This window comes from Pan paniscus, chromosome 4 (genome assembly GCF_029289425.2).
Source record: "Pan paniscus chromosome 4, NHGRI_mPanPan1-v2.0_pri, whole genome shotgun sequence".
NCBI lineage: Eukaryota > Metazoa > Chordata > Mammalia > Primates > Hominidae > Pan > Pan paniscus.
In genome coordinates, this window is record NC_073253.2 from 174,689,266 (window position 1) to 174,709,370 (window position 20,105).

Genomic DNA, 20,105 nt, shown 5'->3' on the forward strand with positions numbered 1-20,105 from the left:
TGTGTGCCAAAAAATCACAGTTACATATAATCAAAAATTAACTTATTAGTTGACAACTTGGTTAGTCTTTTAATTTCATTGAAAACTAAGAATTAGAAACCATGCGACTTGCAAAAGGATTTATCTAGTCATTAGTCTTCACTCTCAGAAATATAACAAAAAGCCTTTAGCAAGTCTTATAAATTGGTTATTGATTATGCCTGCTATTCTTTCAGTTAAGAGGTACCTTGTTTCTTTCTTTCTTTGTCATTTCCCAGCCGCCTACACCTGAAACAGAGTCTCAGGCTGGGTTTATTTTTATTTTTGGTAGAGACGAAGTCTTGCTCTGTCTCCCAACCTGGAGTGCAGTGGCTATTCATAGGTGCTATCATGGTGCACTACAGCCTTCAACTCCTGGGCTTAGCTCCCTAGTAGCTGGGATTACAGATGTGTGCCAACGCACCTGGCTTTCACACTTTTAATTAGTGTGTTTTTGCTGTTCTGTATTAGACTATGAGCAACTTAAGAGCAAGACCAAGAGTCTGGCATTGTACCTGCTGTATTTGGCAGTCATCAAGCATCTGTTGAATGTGTGTTAATGGTATTATAGAAGGTGCTCTGAAATAAGAGTCAGAAGCTGTATGGCTTTGGGCTAGGACCAGTTTGGAAGTGGAGTTGGTAGAGGTAAGGCAGTAGGTCCTGATTTGCACACCCATGTTTAGGGCTTCATTGATCACACTAGGAGGGAGCAACCTAAATGTCTATCACAGATGAATGGATAAAGAAAATGTGGCATATCCATACAACAGAATATTATTCAGCCTTAAAAAGGAAGGAAATAGGCCGGGCACGGTGGCTCATGCCTGTAATCCCAGCACTTCGGGAGGCCGAGGCGGGCGGATCACGAGGTCAGGAGATCGAGACCATCTTGGCTAACACGGTGAAACCCCGTCTCTACTAAAAATACAAAAAATTAGCCAGGTGAGGTGGTGGGCACCTGTAGTCCCAGCTACTTGGGAGGCTGAGGCAGGAGAATGGCGTGAACCCCGGGAGGCGGAGCCTGCAGTGAGCCGAGATTGTGCCACTGCACTCCAGCCTGGGCGACAGCGAGACTCCGTCTCAAAAAAAAAAAAAAAAAAAAAAAGAAGGAAATACTGTTATATGCTGCAACATGATCTTTGAGGACATTATGTTAAGTGAAATAGGACAGTCACAAAAAATAAATATTGCATGATTCTACTTATTTGAGATGTCTAAAATAAACTCATAGAAACAAAGTAGAATGGTAGTTGTCATGGGCTCGGGGAAGAGATAGGGAGTTGTTCATGGATATAACTAGATGAGTAAGTTCTAGTTACACAACAGTGTGCATTTGGTTAACACTATTGCATACTTTATTTACTTATTTTTTTGACATGGAGCCTCACTCTGTCGCCCAGGCTGGAGTGCAGTGGTGATATCTTGGCTCACTGCAGCCTCTACCTCCTGGATTCAAGCGATCCTTGTGTCTCAGCCTCCTGAGTAGCTGGGACTACAGGTGCCTGCCACCACGCCTGGCTAATTTTGTATTTTTAGTAGAGATGGGATTTTGCCATGTTGGCCAGGCTGGACTCGAACTCCTGACCTCAAGTGATCCACCCACCTCGGCCTCTCAAAGTGCTGGGATTACAGCCATGAGCCACTGCACCCAGCCGACTACTGTATACTTTAAAAAGTTAAGATGGTAAATTTTATGTTCTGTGCCTTTGACCACAGTTTTTGAAAAGTGAGACAGAAACTGTGATTTTATAAGCCACATGCCCTAAAAATGTTCTAACAATATTATAAGAGTTGTTTAATAAAGGCATATCAATAAAATTTAAGGACCAGTGTAAGTGGTCCGACATCCGAATAATAGGAATTACAGGAAGAGAGAAAACAAGGTGGGAAGTGACCTGTAAAATAGTTGATAACAGAAGCACATGAGCCAACAGATTAAAACTGTGTACTTGTGCCTAGCACTAGGGAAGAAAATAGACCTGCACCAGGCATGGAATTTCTGAACACTGAGTTGATAGAAAAGATTTACAGGCTTCTGGATGGGAGGGTACCAGGTCACATATCAAGAATCAGAATGTCTTTGGACTTCATGGCAGCAGCATAGGAAGCAAAAAGAGAATTGGAACAATGTCTTCAAAATTCTGAAGGAAAGTGATTACTAACCTGGACTCCTGTACCTAGCCTAACTATACAACAAGAATAAGTGAGAAAAAGGTGTTTTTGTTTTGTTTTTTGTTTTTTGTTTGTTTGTTTGAGATGGAGTCTCACTCTGTCGCCCGGGCTGGAATTCAGTGGCATGATCTTGGCTCACTGCAACCTCCACCTCCTGGGTTTGAGCAATTCCCCTGTCTAGGCCTCCTGAGTAGCTGGGATTACAGGCGCCTGCCACCACGCCTGGCTAGTTGTTGTTGTTTGAGATGGAGTTTTGCTCTTGTTGCCCAGGCTGGGGTGCAATGGCGCGATCTCTGCTCACTGCAACCTCCGCCTCTGGGTTCAAGCGATTCTCCTGCCTCAGCCTCCCGAGTAGCTGAGATTACAGGCATGCGCCACCACGCCTGGATAATTTTGTGTTTTTAGTAGAGACAGGATTTCTCCATGTTGGTCAGGCTGGTCTTGAACTCCCAACCTCAAGTGATCCGCTTGCCTCAGCCTCCCAAAGTACTGGGATTACAGACGTGAGCCACTGCACCCAGCAAATTTTTGTATTTTTAGTACAGAAGGGGTTTCACCATGTTGGCCAGGCTGGTCTTGAACTCCTGACCTCAAGTGATCCGCCCGCCTCGGCTTCCCAAAGTGCTGGGATTACAGGCCTGAGCCACTGTGCCTGGCCGAAAAAGGTTTAAAAAATTTAAATGTCATACTCCTTCTCAAGAAGCTACTGGAAGATGTGTTCCACCAAATTGAAAGACTAAATCATGAAAGAGTAAGACACGGATACAGCAAACAGGAGCCCAACACAGAAGACATGGCCTGGGAGGCCCACAGAGGATGGCGAGAAGTGATCCTAGGGTGGCGGCTCTGCACCAGACGTGGAGGGCAACTGAGCCATACTGCAGCAGTGCAACCCACCGAGAGGTGAAGGCAGGCCATGGTGAGCTTAGAAACAGGAAGTACAGGGCAGCCCCCTTGCTCTGACTGTATTTCCACTGCGGGTCCAGCGCCTGGTCCCCACCTTGGCCCTGCCAGGTGCCTGACTGTGCTGAGCCCTGTGTTTCCCAAAACTCCAAGATCTTGCTCATGACTTCCTCAGGAGGGGCTTTGTCAGCTCCCGGAGAAGCAGAAGTCAGATCACAACCTGGAGATTGATGCGCTCACCTCCTGGAGCCTCCATCCAGCAGGGGCAGTGCTGCCCTCTCCTTGCACTGCCAGTGTGCACCTGCTCTCTGCTTTAATATTAATCATCTTTGATATTCATTTACATGTAGTTATAATAGCTGCCCAAATAGTGAAATAGTAAATAAAATTACCAAATGATCTTCTGTGGATGTGGCCATGTGCTCTTATCTCCTGTGGATTCTTGCTTAGACTTCACATGCTTACTCTGTGAGCCCTTTCCTGAGCACCTTATTTGGAATCATAAGTCCCACCAACTCTCTCTTTGAGTGATTTGTTTTCTCGGGAGTACGTCTCAGCTAGAATATAGGCTCTAGGAGAGCCTGTGGTTTTGTTTGCTTGTTTTCTCTGCTGTATCCCTAGGGCCCAGAGAGTGGCTGGCTCAGTCAGCTCTCAATAGATTTTTTTTGTTTTTGTTTTTGTTTTAAGACAGGGTCTCTGACTCCCAGGCAGGAGTACAGTGGCCCGATCTAGGCTCACTGCAACCTCTGCTTCCCGGGCTCAAGCTATTCTCCTGCTTCAGTGTCCTGAGTAGCTGGGATTACAGGCATGAGCCACCATGTCCGGCTAATTATTGTATTTTTTGTAGAGGTGGGGTCTTGCCGTGTTCCCCAGGCTGGTCTCGAACTCCTGAGTGCAAAGCAATCTGCTTGCCTGGGACTCTCAAAGTGCTGGGATTATAGGCCTGATGGCTCTCAGTAGATTCTTATTGGATAAATTGAATGAGATGATGAGGAAGAGTTTGCTAGAAAGAGAAAGGTGGGCAAGGATGACGATTCCCAGCAAGGAGGCAGCTGGCACAGAGCCACAGTGCCTGCTGTATGGAGCCCTTTGTGCAGTAAGGAGCTGCTGCTGGGCCCAGGCGGCAGGTCCCGGGGGCTTCCCTTATCTTCAGTGCTGTCCTGAAAACTTAGTTGTTCAAGGCTACTTTTTTTTGAATCAGAATCTCGCTCTGTCACCAGGCTGGAGTGCAGTGGCACGATCTTGGCTCACTGCAACCTCTGCCTCCTGGGTTCAAGCGATTCTCCTGTCTCAGCCTCCCGAGTAGCTGGGACTACAGGCGCACACCACGATGTGTAGCTAATTTTTTATTTTTAGTAGAGACGGGGTTTCACCATATTGGTCAGGCTGGTCTCAAACTCCTGACCTCAGGTGATCCACCCTCCTCGGCCTCCTAAAGTGCTGGGATTACAGGCGTGAGCCACCGTGCCCAGCTGGCTACTTTCTATAGTTATACTGTCCATGAGGGTAGCCATCAGCCAGGTCAGGTTCTTAAGCACGTGGAATGCACCTTGTTAAACTTCACTTGTGCTAAAAGTGTAAAATACACACTGGATTTTGATAATTTAGTACCACAGATTTTTTTGGTGCACTCACTTCAGTGGCTGTCACCTGTAATCCCAACACTTTGGGAGGCCAAGGCGGGCGGATCATGAGGTCAAGTTCGAGACCACCCTGGCCAGCATGGCGAAAGCCCGTCTCTACTAAAAATACAAAAATTAGCCGGGCATGGTGGCGCACACCTGTAATCCCAGCTACTCGGGAGGCTGAGGCAGGAGAATCACTTGAACCCGGGAGGCAGCGGGTGCAGTGAGCCAAGATCATGCCACTGCACTCCAGCCTGGGTGACAGAGCGAGACTCCATCTCAAAAAAAGAAAAAAATACTGATTATGGCCAGGCACAGTAGCTCATGCCTGTAATCCCAGCACTTGGGGAGGCTGAACTGGGCAGATCACTTGAGCCCAGGAGTTCAAGACCAGCCTGGGCAGCATGGCAAAACCCCATCTTTACAAAAAATTAGCCAGGCTTGGTGGTGTACACCTGTAGTTCCAGCTACTAGGGAGGCTGAGGTGAGAGGATCATCTGAGCCTGGGAGGTCAGGGCTGCAGTGAGCTGTGATTGCACCACTGCACTCCATCCTGGGCAATAGAGCGAGACCTTGTCTCAAAGAAAAAAAAAATACTGATTACATGTTAAAAAGATAATATAGGCCCGGTGTGGTGGCTCACACCTGTAATCCCAGCACTTTGGGAGGCTGAGGTGGGTGGATCACGAGGTGAAGAGATCAAGACCATCCTGGCCAACATAGTGAAACCCCCTCTCTACTAAAAATACAGAAATTAGCTGGGTGTGGTGGCGCATGCCTGTAGTCCCAGCCACTCAGGAGGCTGAGGCAGGAGAATCGCTTGAACGCGGGAGGCGGAGGTTGCAGTGAGCCGAGATCGCACCACTGCACTCCAGCCTGGCAACAGAGCTAGACTCTGTCTCCAAAAAAAAAAAAAAAAAAAATATATATATATATATATATATATATATATATAATGTATAGGGTTAAATAACATTATTAAAGATATTAAGATTTTTTTCTCAAAAAATACTGATTATATGTTAAAAAGGTCATATATATTGGGTTAAATATGATATTAAAATTAGCACCATCTGTTTCTTTTTATGTGCTACTAGCAAATTTAAAGTTGCATATTTTGCCCACACTTGTGGCTGGCATATTTCTATTAGTGCTGTTGAGTAATGAGTACATTTGTACTGTGTTGAGTTTAACACTTTATTAGATACTCTTTTTTTTTTTTTTTTTTTTTTTTTTGAGATGGAATCTCGCTCTGTCGCCCAGGCTGGAGTGCAGTGGCGTGATCTCAGCTCACTACAAGCTCCGCCTCCCGGGTTCACGCCATTCTCCTGCCTCAGCCTCCGGATATTAGATACTCTTTATGTCCTCTTTCATCTGTGGAACTCATTTATTTTATTTTATTTTTTTGAGAAGGATTCTCACTCAGCTGCCCAGGCTGGAGTGCAGTGGTGCAATCTCGGCTCACCGCAACCACCATCTTCCGGATTCAAGTGATTCTCCAGTCTCAGCCTCCTGAGTAGCTGGGATTACAGGCACCCGCCATCATGCCCAGCTAATTTTTGTATTTTAGTAGAGACAGGGTTTCACCATGTTGGCCAGGCTGGTCTTGAACTCCTGACCTCAGGTGATCTGCCCGTCTTGGCCTCCCAAAGTGCTGGGATTACAGGCGTGAACCACAGCACCTGGCCCATCTGTGGAACTCTTATCTCACTGTCACTTCACAATCATTGGAACAGGAAAGACTGTATTTATAATTACTGATTTCAGTTTGCTCACCTAAATCCTAGATGCTATTTTTTAGTGTGTGTGTGTGTGCGCGCGCGCGCGCGCGCGCGTGCTGGGGTGAAGGAGTCCTGAATTCACATTGTCTGTCTTTGGCCTCTGGCAATCTGCCTTCTGATTTCACTACTCAATTAAACCAGTCTATCTTGACATCTTTAATGTGTTTTTACTTTTATTACCCTCCGTGCTACGTTTGATAATATTTCAAATTTTTCTCCTTAAGATAGAATTGCTGCACTTAACTCCCAGATCCATTTGGACAAGTAGATTCAATTGTTTTATTTGTAAAGGGAATAAGGATGTCCAGCTTGGTCAAAGGAGTTTGAGGAGTACATGCATGTTCTGGACTTACACACCGAGTGATTGATGCCTCGAAGAAAGCGAATGGCAAAGGATTAAGACAGTAGTGGATGAGATGAATCGGGGGGGAGAAGTGTTTCTGTTTGGGTTGTTTTATTATTATTATTATTATTTTTGAGACAGGGTTTCGCCCTTGTTGCCCAGGCTGCAGTGCAATGGTGTGCGATACTGGCTCACTGCAACCTCCGCCTCCCGGGCCCGGGTTCAAGTGATTCTCCTGCTTCAGTCTCCCAAGTAGCTAGCTGGGACTACAGGTGTACACCATGGTGCCTGGCTAATTTTTTATTTTTAGTAGAGATGGCGTTTCACCATGTTGGTCAAGCTGCTCTCGAACTCCTGACCTCAAGTGATCCACCCACCTCGGCCTCCCAAAGTGCTGGGATTACAGGCGTGGGCCACCTTGCCTGGCCTTGTTTGGATTGTTTTAGAATGTAAAATTGGGCTGGGCACAATGGCTTACACCGGTAATCACAGCACTTTGGGAGGTCAAGGTGGGTGGATCCCTTGAGCCCAGGGGTTTGAGAGCAGTCTGGGTAATATGGCGAAACCCCATCTCTAAAAAAATGCAAAAATTAGCTGGGTGTGGTGGCTGCATCTGTAGTCTCAGATACTCAAGAGGCTACGATGGGAGGATCACTTGAGCCTGGGAGGTGGAGACTGCACTTAGCTGAGATTGCGCCACTGCACTCCAACCTGGGTAACAGAGCGAGACGCTGTCTCAAGAAGAAGAAATAAATGAATATGAAATTGAAGGCAGGCATGGTGGTTCACGCCTGCAGTCCTAGCCTTTTGGTAGGCCAAGTCAGGAGGGCTGCTTGAGGCCAGGAGTTCCAGATCAGCTTGGGAAACATAATGAGACCCCATTTATTTGAAAAGTAAAAAATTAGCTGAGTATGGTGGCGCATGCCTGTAGTGCTAGCTACTGGGGAGACTGAAGTGGGAAGATAGAGCTCGGGGGGTGGAGGCTGCAGTAAGCTAGGATCACCCCACTGCACTCCAGCCTGAGTGACAGAGCAAGACCCTGTCTCGAAAAAAAAAAATGTGAAATTGAGCATATATTTGAAAGAAGCCACTACCACAGTGGTTCTCAAACTTGGCCTTTGTCAAAATCACCTGAAGGGCTGACTAAAACCACTTTCTGTGCCCCACGCTTAGAGTTTCTGACTCAGTGAGTATGGGGTAGTGCCTGGGAATTTGCATTTCCAATAGATTCCCAGGTGATGCTGATGCTACTGGCCTGGGATCACACTTAGAGAACCACTGCTCTAGAACAAAACAAATTCAAGTTATTTTTGAGATGAAGAGGGGAGGAATTTGAAGGACAGAAAGTCTCAGATGAGGTAGGTCCAGAGGGAATAAGAAGGTGCAGCTGAAGGGAGTTAATCTTTGCAGGGAGAAGTGCTTCCCTCTTATAGAAGAGAGAAAGAAAAGATAAGACGCTAAAATGTTTTGAGGTGAAAGAGAGGCATATTTAAGGGAGTCACCTAAGTTGGACTTTGAGACACAGCTTTAAATCAAATAGATCTGTGTCCAAATCCTGGTTCAGCAGTCACACTCACATTCCAAGTTGTATAACTTCTCCAAGCCTTAGTGCCTTTATCTTGAAATTCAGGATAACCGAACAGCACTTACCCTGTAGGTTGTTGTGAAGATTGAGTGATGAGCTAGTACTGCTTCCTGTTAGTGAGCAGAGAGAGCGAGCCTGTGAAACAAAAGACAAAGAACAGAGTGACCTTGACTGTAGCAGTGGGGGAGGTGGGAAAGTTAACTCTGTGAACTTTCACTGGATACCTGTAATTTGCTGAGCATTAGACTTGGCCCTGGGGATGAAAAGGGCAAGGCTTTGGTCTTCAGGGATGGAAGGAGATGCAGAGAAAGTGAACATGTACAGTACGACACAAATGCTTTACCACAAACATGAAACGTAGTATTGTATACAAAGTACTGTTAGAGCATTAGGGATAGAATAAGGAATTTGACCAGCAGTAGGGTAAGTGGTTGGAGAGAAAACACTGCAGAGTTGATGTTTGAGCTAAATGAAGCTTGTCCAGCCTGCGGCTGAGATGGCTTTGAATGCAGCCCAACACAAATTCATAAACTTTCTTAAAACACTATGAGATTTATGCATGGACCTTTTTTTTTTTAAGCTCATCAGCTACTATTATTGTTAGCTTATTTTATTTGTGGCCTAAGACAGTTTTTTTTTTTTTTTTTTTTTAGACAGAGTCTCATTCTGTCATCCATGCTTGAATGCAATGGCGTGATCTCAGCTCACTGCAACCTCTACCTCTCAGGTTGAAGCAGTTCTCCTGCTTCAGCCTCCCGAGTAGCTGAGATTACAGGAGCCCACCACCACGCCCAGCTAATTTTTTGTATTTTTAGTAGAGAGAGGGTTTCACCATGTTGGCCAGGCTGGTCTCGAACTCCTGACCTCGTGATCCACCTGCCTCAGCTTCCCAAAGTGCTGGGATTACAGGTGTGAGCCACCATGCCTGGCAGTTTTTCTTCTTTCAGTGTGGCCCAGGGAAGCCAAAAGATTGGACACCCCGAGCTAAATCTTAAAACATTAGTAGGAGGTGGCCGGTCGCGGTGGCTCATGCCTGTAATCCCAGCACTTTTGGAGGCCGAGGCAGGTGGATCACGAGGTCAGGAGATGGAGACCATCCTGGCTAACACGGTGAAACCCCATCTCTACTAAAAATACAAAAAATTGGCCGGGTGTGGTGGCGGGCGCCTGTGGTCCCAGCTGCTCGGGAGGCTGAGGCGGGGGAGTGGCGTCAACCTGGGAGGCCGAGCTTGCAGTTAGCCGAGATCATGCCACTGCACTCCAGCCTGGGCCTGGGCGACAGACAGAGCGGGACTCTGTCTCAAAAAAAAAAAAAAAATTAGTAGGCGGTCACCAGCCTGGAAGTATATTCTCAGTCCTGAAAGACATTCAGTTTAAGTTGGGGCCCCAAGGGAATGGCAGGGAATTCAACAGAGAAGTTAATTGGGAATCAGATCAAACAGGCCTTTATGTGCCAGGTTAAGGAGTTTGAACTTTATCTGTAAGTAATGGGGAAATAAGACACTTAAAATGGTGCAGATATGTGTTTTATAGCGGTCACACTGATAACATCATAAAGGGTGTGTTAGATCCGAGAGAGAATAGAAACAGAAGTCAGCATGAAGTTATTTCTGTCATCTAGGATAAAAAATGACTTGAACTAACATGGGGGTGGTATGGAGGTATCTCATTGGAGAGAGATTTAGAAGGGCGAATCAGAACTCAATGCCTGGTCATCGGAGAGGACAAGGATTGACCCATGCACTGAGACAGGGTGCATGAGAGCAAGGTATGGATTTGGGGAGGAAGGCAAAGAACCCAGCTCGGACTGGGTTTACAGTAAACCCAGCTGGGATTACAGGCGTGCGCCACCACGCCTGGCTAATTTTTGTATTTTTAGTAGAGACAGGGTTTTTACCATATTGGTCTTGAACTCCTGAGCTCAAGGAACCACCCACCCGCAGCCTCCCAAAGTGCTGGGATTACAGGCTGAGCCACTGTGCCCGGCTGTGAGTTTGGAATAATGACTTGCACTCTATTTACTGTTAATTTATATACAGCCTGTACAGAGCAGTTTCTGCTGTATAGGAGGACTTTGGTGAATGAGTACTCTATGAGCCCCTGAGAGCGTCTCCTTGTTCAGAGTAAAAATTGGTATTAGAAGTACAGCAATGTGGGTCAAGTGAGGTTGCTCACACCTGTAATCCCAGCACTTTGGGAGGCCAAGGCGGGCAGACTGCTTGAGGTCAGGAGTTCAAGACCAGCCTGACCAACATGGTGAAACCCCGTCTCTACTAAAAATACAAAAATTAGCCAGGCATGGTGGCGCATGCCTGTAATCCCAGCTACTCGGGAGGCTGAGGCAGGAGAATCACTCGAACCTGGGAGGCGGAGGTTGCAGGGAGGCGGAGGTTGCAGTGAGCCGGCATGGTGCCACTGGACTCCAGCCTGGGTGACAGAGTGAGACTCCTCTCAAAAAAAAAAGAAGTATAGCAATGTGGAGTTTTAAAGCCAATGGAACTCTAGATCATCTAACCCAGCCATCTTCAGATTCTAAATGGATTATGTCTTAACATCACACATCCAGTTAGCAATCGCCTGCATTGTTTTCATGTCTACCAAGCAACCTTCTGAGCCTCACTGGTTTCCCAAATTGGTTTTTCTCTAGTGAAGAGAATATACTGACTGCCTGCCAAGCACAAGAATCAATCTATTTAACAATTTTGTTTCTCAGTGAATTCTAACTTTGCTTATCCTGCAGGAAGAGATTGTATTGTTAAATACTTACATAGCTTTGCTTTAAAAAAAGCTCTTTAAAAACTTCCCATCGAAAAAGGTGATGGTTATATGCACATAGAACTATACACATGCATTATACTGATATCAGATTCCTGGGTTTGATATTGTGCTGTAATTACGTAAAATACAGTCATTGGGAGAAACTGGGTGAAGGGTGCACAGGACCTCTCTGTACTATCTTTGCAATTTCCTGTGAATGTATAATTATTTCAAAAACGTTTAAATTTAAAAAGATGATGTGAAAATGTTTAGGCACCAAACTACAGAGTTTTCTGGAAAATACCGGAACTGGAACTTACCTTCTCTATGTCCTCGACAAGTGGATTCAGTGACAGGAATGGAGCTTATAGGGATCTTTAGTTCTTATCATGCTGAGTGGTTTGTATTCTAAATCAGTGACTATTCCAAACTAGTAAGACAAATAATGTCTTTAAAAGTGGGAATTTTACTAGCAGGAATTTTAGAATGTTTAGACAGTTCTCTGATTTTTTTTTTCTTTTTCTTTTCTTTTCTTTTTTTTTTTTTAATTAACAGGGTCTTTCTCTGTCCCCTAGGCTGGAGTGCAGTGGCACGATCATGGCTCACCGCAGTCTCCCTCCTGGGCTCAAGTGTTCCTCTCACCTCAACCTCCCAAATAGCTGGGACTACAGATATGCCCCACTGTGCCTGGCTAATTATTTATTTTTTTTAGAAATGGCGTCTCACTGTGTTGCCCAGGCTGGTCTTGAACTCCTGGGTTCAAGTGATCCTCCTGTCTTATCCTCCCAAAGTGCCGGGATTACAGGCGTAAGCCACCACACCCGACCATTTTTTTTTCTTTTTAAAAAATATTTTACTGGCCCAGCATGGTGGCTCACACCTATAATCCCAGCACTTTGGGAGGCCAAGGTGGGCAGATCACTTGAGGTCAGGAGTTCAAGACCAGCCTGGCCAACATGGTGAAACCCCGTCTCTACTCAAAATACAAAAATTAGCCAGGCATGGTGGCGCACGCCTGTCATCCCAGCTACCCGGGAGGCTGAGGCAGGAGAATAGCTTGAACCTGCAGAGGTTGCAGTGAGCTGAGATCGTGCCACTGCACTCCAACTGGGGCAACAGAGCAAGACTCCGACTCAAAAAAAAAAAAATTACAAAGATTGTTTGTGGCGCTGGTATGTGGGATTTCCTCACAGCACAGTTCATTTTTCTGGTAATGACAGCTGCTGGGTATCTGCGCTTCACCTAGGAGAAGGTGCTCCTATTTGTACGGTTTGAAACTGACTCACTGCGTCCTGCTGCTGGTGTTTGACATGCAAGCTTCTCTTTCGGCATCACTCTCGGAAGTGGGATCAATTCACCAAGTCTGTTCTGACAAAGGGGGTCTGTCGGCAGCAGACCCCAGCATTCAGAAGGGATCCTTCTTGAGACATCAAACCTCAGGAAACCTTGTGTAATTTTCTCAGTTTCAGTGGCAATAAAACAGGAACAATGATGCTCATCCTCTAGGGTTGTTTTGAAGGTTGAGTGAGATCCTGAATTAACTGGGAATAATAGGTTAAGAATGATTAACTGGGAATACATCATAAGTAACTGGAAATGAGGGGTCAGCAAGCACATGACTTAAGTCAGGACTTCTTCCTACAGCACTTGGTTCAGATTTGTGCTTTATCAAATTAACAAGTTGCTACTTGACATGGATTTCCCTTCCTCAAGTCACTGAAAACTTGAGTGTTTCATGAAATGGACCTACTTTACCTGAAGAGAGGCTCAGGGCTCCCGAGTGTCCTGTGGACATACAGGGGCTGGGAGAGAAATGTTGACCATGGGATTGGGTTGGAATTGCCAATAGTTAACAATTATTGCCTTAGAAACTTCTGATGTTGTAAGTCCTACCCTCACGTGGAGTCCCAGTGAGCCACGCTGGTGGAGTCCCTCTGACTCTGATGAGGAACACAGGTTGGGAGGGCAGGATCTCAACACATGGTTAAAATAATTCAAGTGAGAGATATGTGTGTTAATGAATGGAGAGAAGGGGGTGGGTTCAAGAAATATTAAGGAGGTAGACTCCACAGGACTTGGGTACCAGTTGTATGTAGGGACTAAGGAGGAGCAGGAGGGAGGCTGGTTTCTGGTTTATGTGACAGGGCGGCTGGTAGTGACAGTCTTATGTGGGAACAGAGGAAACAGGACTGGGGAGAGGCTGGCCTCAGCTTTGGACAGATGTCATCTGAGTCATCACTCAAGTGGACAGGGGCTCAGTAGGTCTTCGGATAGACAGAAGTAAGAGCTCTGCAGAGGTGGGGCATCAGATGGCACATTTATTCACAGACACTTATCAAGTGCTGGGCACTGTCGAAGGCACTGGGGTCTCTGCTTGGCATTCTAGTGTCGGGTTAGGCCCTGACACTAGATGAGTGCCTCTGGTGAGGGGATCAGCAGGAAAGTACTATGGTGTGGGTGGTAGGTGATGTGGATGATGGAGGAGATAAGCCACCTGAATTAGAGGCTGAGTCATCCCCAGAAAAGTTAGAGGGAAGAGGTGCTCTGGGCAAAGAGAAGAGCAGGTGCAGAGGCCCCAGGCAGCACTGAGCAGGCACATTTGAGAAGCTATAAGCTGTAAGCCAGCCGCATGACCCCAGCATGCTGCACAGCAGGGAGGGCTATGAGGGAAGTTGGAAGGGACAAGGGCTGAGTGGATCAGCGTTTGGTTCCCAGACAGTTGGGTTTATTTGAGTGTGATGTTCAGTCATGGGAATTTGAAGGCATGGGAATGTGTGAAATCTCTCAGGTAGAGTATGTAGAGTAAAAGGGGGAGAGGACTGTACTATTTGATAGAAGGGCAGGAGAAGGGGAGACTTCTCAAAGGATACTAGAAACAACCAACCATAAAAGCAGAAGAGAATGCAAGAAAAGTGGTAAAGAAAAAGGGAACTTTAAAGATGGAAGCAGGCCGGGCGCAGTGGCTCACGCCTATAGTCCCAGCACTTTGGGAGGCCGAGGTGGGCAGATCACAAGGTCAGGAGATCGAGACCATCCTGGCTAACACGGTGAAACCCCGTCTCTACTAAAAATACAAAAACAAAGTTAGCCGGGCGTGGTGGCGGGCGCCTGTAGTCCAGCTACTTGGGAGGCTGAGGCAGGAGAATGGCGTGAACCCGGGAGGTGGAGCTTGCAGTGAGCCAAGATCGCGCCACTGCACTCCAGCCTGGGTGACAGAGCAAGTCTCCGTCTCAAAAAAAAGAAAAGATGGAAGGAGGCCAGGTGCAATGGCTCACACCTGTAATCCCAGCACTTTAGGAGGCTGAGGCAGGAGGGTCGCTTCAGCCCAGGAGTTTGAGACTAGCCTGGACAACATAGTGAGACTCCTGTCTCCACAAAAGCAAAAAAATTAGCCAGTTATGGTGGTTCATGCCTGTGGTCCCAGCTACTCAGGAGGCTGAGGCGTGAGGATCACTTGAGCCCAGGAGTTTGAGGCTGCCATGAGCCTTGATCATCACCCATTGTACTCCAGCATGGGTGACAGAGTGAGACCCTGTCTCTTAAAAAAAATTAATAAAGGGCTGGGTGAGGTGCCTCACACCTGTAATCCCAGCACTTTGGGAGGCCGAGGTGAGCGGATCACCTGAGGTCAGGAGTTTGAGACCAGCTGGCCAACATGGCGAAACCCCATCTCTACTAAAAATACAAAATTAGCTGGACATGGTGGTGCACACCTATAATCCCCGCTGCTCGAGAGACTGAGGCAGGAGAGTCACTTGAACCTGGGAGGCAGAGGTTGCAGTGAGCCGAGATTGCACCATTGCACTCCAGCCTGGGCAACAAGGGTGAAACTCCGTCTCAACAATAATAATAATAAAGATGAATTATTAAGTGGCAGATGATAAGAGGGAGAGGAAGGGAGTGCAGGGAGAGAGGGAAAGGAAGGACTGAAAATATGGCCTATGTGTAACAGTAGGAAGATCATTGCTGGCCTTGGAGAAAGCAGTTCTCAACTCCTCTCTTCCTTTTCCCCACATCCCATTGATTTCCAGATTGGCCAGGAATGTAATCCATATTGCCATAGATCAAGGTGCTGGCTCTAAGGGGTGGGAACTGGTGGAGTTTGGCTGACAGGAAGATGATAGAAGAGGTAAAAAAGAGGAGGCAGGAGGAAAAGCAAATTTCCTGATGAGTAGGGCTAGAAAGGGGCATTGGCTGCCAGTGTGTAAGGAGCACTGATGAGAGAACCACGCCTGTCTTCAGCAGCTGTGTCTGTCAGCTCAGAGTGGAAGCATGTAGGTGTTGTCATTTTTTGGTGAGTTTGGCCACAAAGCATTCTGGGATTGCAGCGGTGGGTGGTTGAAGAAGGAGGAAGTGGAGATAGGCGAAGGATTATCCTTCCTATAAGGCTAGTGCATGGCGGGTGAGAGACTGACAGGATGCTGCTTAGGAGTCCAAAAGGTGTGGCCAGCTCCAGCTTGATTCAGAGCAGTGGTGGTATCCTGGAGCTCCTCTCCCAGAGCAGAGGATGGCAGGTGGTGCCTGGAGAGTGTGGCCTCCCAGCGAGGGAGCTGGCACAGGCTAGGATGGGACTTAGGTCAGCGGGGTGTCTTGGTGGAAGGCTGAGCACACGTGGTTCTCCAGCCGACCACGAGCATCTGATCATATTATCTCCCAGGACTGGGTCCTCCTGGAACCCTGTACACTGCAGAAGCTCTTCAGTAGTTACAACAGGAACCTTTGAGCTGAGCACCCAGAAGTACCAGATGTGCTGGAGCAGGCTCCTGTATTTATACGTGGCAGCCAGTCTAGTATTGCTTTATAGCACCTTCTGTGTCTGTTCTTACATAACTTTTAATCTGTTCAGGCTGTTTGCCCATCTCTATTGTGATTCTTGGAGTTCAGGCTCCAAGGCTCACTCATCCTTGCCCTGCATATCAGACACTCCTGCAAATGCTCAGGGCTTAAAAATCTGCCGGGGCCACCACATTACACACTCCTATCCCCGCCTACGTTATTCCAGTTAAATTTTGTGAGTAGTTGACAAAATGCCCTACTGTTTCCTTTGGTTAAAAGCAATAAGTATTACAAAATTCAGTTGTTACATTGGAACTTGTCTGCAGCTGTTTGCATGTGAATATTGAATGAGGGAGTGGTAGCTTTTGTAATTGTTAGGGCAAAGAAAGATTCTGTTTCTAATCTGAGACAACCAGCTGACTCATCAAGTGCCTTGACCCTTTAGATTTCCATCTTTCTTTTTCCCCTAGGAAGATGGAAAACTGAGCTCCCAGGTTTACAGATAGCCCAGACCTGGCACTGTGGAAGAAAAGAAAATGGTAGAAAAGATGAAAATCAAGGAAATGTTAGCAACTAATTTTTATTTCCTCTGACCATTTAAATGGGTATGAATTTACCTTCCACAAAGAAAACTTTTCAAATAATGGCGTTTTATAAAGGGTCTATTTTATGTGCGTGGTTCCCTTCCACCCCTAGGTGGCAGGAGAAAGCAGAAGAACCTGCATGAAAGTAAAGCAAACGTCCTGCAGCTGTGGGGCGGTGTTCTGAATCCTAGGATTGTTGCTTACCTCTGCCCTGCAGTTCCATTTGTCAGGCATTCCTGCGATTTTTTTTTTTTCAGACCGACTTAGTTACCCATATATGGATTTTTTAAAATACTGACTTGGCTAGGATTTATAGAGCACTGTGTAGTCAGCTTTAACAGTTAAGAAATAAGCAAATCTTGATGTGGGGAAAAGAACAGGAACATTAGAATTGGGGATTAGAGGTTGAGAAAATGGTCCTCCCTGGTGTCCAGTGGGTAATCTGCTGTTGAGAACTGATGCCCGTGGAGTTGCCCCAGGCAGGACACCCAGGCCAGGGCACTTCACCTGGGCCCCTGGGGTTGGTGTGGAGAGTCAGGTGGCCTTTCTCTGCAGCCGGAGAAGCTAGCACAGGGGGCTCCCTGTCTCCTCTGAATCCTGTCTAAAGATAATAATGAGGGCTGTTACTTGGAACATTTTCTAATAACATGCTATAGATGCTTAGGGTTTATGGGAAGGGGGGATGGTACTGGGGGTGGGGGATAAAGGACAAAAACGTAATAAAGTAAACACAGGAAAGGAGCAGCATGTGTTTGGAAGCTGAGCATAGGCACCTCCTCTGAGCAGTGGAGTTGAGTCCTGACTGCAGCACATGCAGGTGAGGAAGTAGTAGAAAGAGTCCGTCTTCTGTCCCCTTCCCATCCCTTCTGACATGTTCTTATCTTGAAATCGCTGCCCCTGAATTCCCAGGGTACTTACTGTGTGCTGCTGTCAGTCTGTAGCCCTGTCTGTGTATGTCCCATGTCCTGAAAGCCCACCAGAGGAGGAGCTGTCTTGTTTGTCTTTATGTTCCCCACAGCACTTGTCTCTGGCACAAGGCAGAATCTTAATAACTTTAGTGGCATGAATCCATCGAGGAGCAGATGGGAAGCAGAGTCACAGTGTCACACCAGACATGATTATGTTCAAGCAAATAGTCCCAATAAGAAGTAGTGAGGGGCCGGCCGGGCGCAGTGGCTCACACCTGTAATCCCAGCACTTTGGGAGACTGAGGTGGGCAAATCACCTGAGGTCTGGAGTTCAAGACCAGTCTGACCAACATGGAGAAACCCCGTCTCTACTAAAAATACAAAATTAGCTGGGCATGGTGGCACATGCCTGTAATCCCAGCTACTCTGGAGGCTGAGGCAGGAGAATGGCTTGAACCCTGGAGGCGGAGGTTGCTGTGAGCCAAGATCACGCCATTGCACTCCAGCCTGGGCAACAAGAGCGAAACTCTGTCTCAAAAAAAAAAAAAAAGTGAGGGGCCGGGCACAGTGGCTCATGCCTGTAATCCCAGCACTTTGGGAGGCTGAGGCGGGTGAATCACTTGAGGCCAGGAGTTTGTGACCAGCCTGGCCAACATGGTGAAACCCCGTCCCTACCAAAAAATACCGGAAGTTAGCCAGGCACAGTGGTGCACATCTGTAATCCCAGCTACTTGGGAGGTTGAGGCATAAGAATTGATTGAACCCAGGAGACGGAGGTTGCAGTTAGCTGAGATTGTGCCACCGCAGTCCACCCAGCCTGGCGGCAGAGCAAGGCTCCATCTCAAAACACATATATATATATATATATAATATATATATGTGTGTGTGTGTGTGTGTACTCTCTGGCATTTTTTTGTTGGCTCCATTCTTGGGCATACCGCCAGACGAGATGGCTGTGGGCAGCCTCATGCCTGTCTCCTGCAGAAAGAGGACTGCAGAAGCACTTTAGCTAGACATCAGTTCTGACTGGCCAGGTATAGGACCGTCAGGGAAAATGGAGGTGTGTCCCCAGAAATGGGAGCGTACACTACGCAAGCAGAACCCACTGGCGAGCATTGCAGGGACATCAGCCCTTGGCTTGTTACTGTCATAGCAGAGCAAATTCATATGTATCTTAAGTCATTCTTTTCAATGTTTTTCAGCATCTTCATGATACAGTTAAGAGGAATCTTGACAGCGCCACTTCCCCTCAGAATGGCGATCAACAGAATGGCTACGGGGACCTCTTTCCTGGGCATAAGAAGACTCGCCGGGAGGCCCCTCTGGGAGTTGCCATCTCTTCCAATGGACTGCCTCCGGCCTCCCCCCTCGGTCAGTCTGACAAGCCTTCTGGAGCCGACGCCCTGCAGTCCAGTGGGAAGCACTCTCTGGGGCTAGACTCTCTCAACAAAAAGCGTCTGGCTGACTCCAGCCTTCACTTGAATGGAGGCAGTAACCCCAGTGAGTCATTTCCTCTGAGCCTGAATAAAGAACTGAAGCAGGAGCCTGTTGAAGACCTGCCTTGCATGATCACTGGGACTGTCGGCTCCATATCGCAAAGCAACCTCATGCCAGACCTCAACCTTAACGAGCAGGAGTGGAAGGAGCTCATCGAGGAGCTGAACAGGTCGGTGCCCGATGAAGACATGAAGGACCTGTTTAATGAGGACTTTGAGGAGAAGAAGGACCCAGAGTCTTCTGGCTCTGCCACACAAACCCCCTTGGCACAGGACATTAATATTAAGACGGAATTCTCTCCAGCAGCCTTTGAGCAAGAACAGTTAGGCTCTCCACAAGTGAGGGCCGGGTCTGCAGGGCAGACCTTTCTGGGGCCTTCCTCTGCCCCTGTGAGTACAGATTCCCCCAGCCTAGGGGGCTCCCAAACCTTATTCCACACCTCTGGTCAGCCCGGGGCGGACAATCCCAGTCCAAACCTGATGCCGGCATCAGCCCAGGTCCAGAACGCACAAAGAGCCCTTGCAAGTGTGGTATTGCCCAGTCAGGGCCCAGGAGGGGCCTCAGAGCTGTCCTCTGCCCACCAGCTCCAGCAGATCGCTGCCAAGCAGAAGCGCGAGCAGATGCTCCAGAACCCACAGCAGGCCACCCCGGCACCAGCCCCGGGCCAGATGTCCACATGGCAGCAGACGGGGCCCTCCCACAGTTCCTTAGATGTCCCTTACCCCATGGAGAAGCCTGCCAGCCCTTCCAGCTACAAGCAAGACTTCACTAACTCCAAACTGCTCATGATGCCTAGTGTGAATAAGAGTTCCCCTCGGCCCGGAGGCCCCTACCTCCAGCCCAGCCATGTGAACCTGCTGAGTCACCAGCCACCGAGTAACTTGAATCAGAACTCCGTGAATAACCAGGGGTCTGTGCTGGACTACGGCAATACAAAACCCCTTTCTCATTACAAAGCGGACTGTGGGCAAGGCAGCCCGGGGTCTGGCCAGAGCAAGCCAGCCCTGATGGCTTATCTTCCCCAGCAGCTGTCCCATATAAGTCACGAGCAGAACTCCCTGTTTCTGATGAAGCCAAAGCCAGGAAATATGCCTTTCCGATCACTGGTTCCACCTGGCCAGGTAAGTATGAGCCTTTGCTTTCTGTTCCTCTGCTG

The 20,105-nt window shown here is 47.6% G+C and overlaps 1 protein-coding gene across 1 annotated transcript in view; it reads left to right on the forward strand.

Annotated features, from left to right (window-relative positions):
* Positions 1-20,105, forward strand: part of MAML1 (mastermind like transcriptional coactivator 1) — a 44,470-nt gene that overhangs the window by 13,868 nt on the left and 10,497 nt on the right. Inside the window, exon 2 of the mRNA XM_034961198.3 lies at positions 18,655-20,070. Within this exon, the coding sequence (XP_034817089.1) occupies positions 18,655-20,070 (1,416 nt within the window). The remainder of the gene's footprint in view (positions 1-18,654; positions 20,071-20,105) is intronic.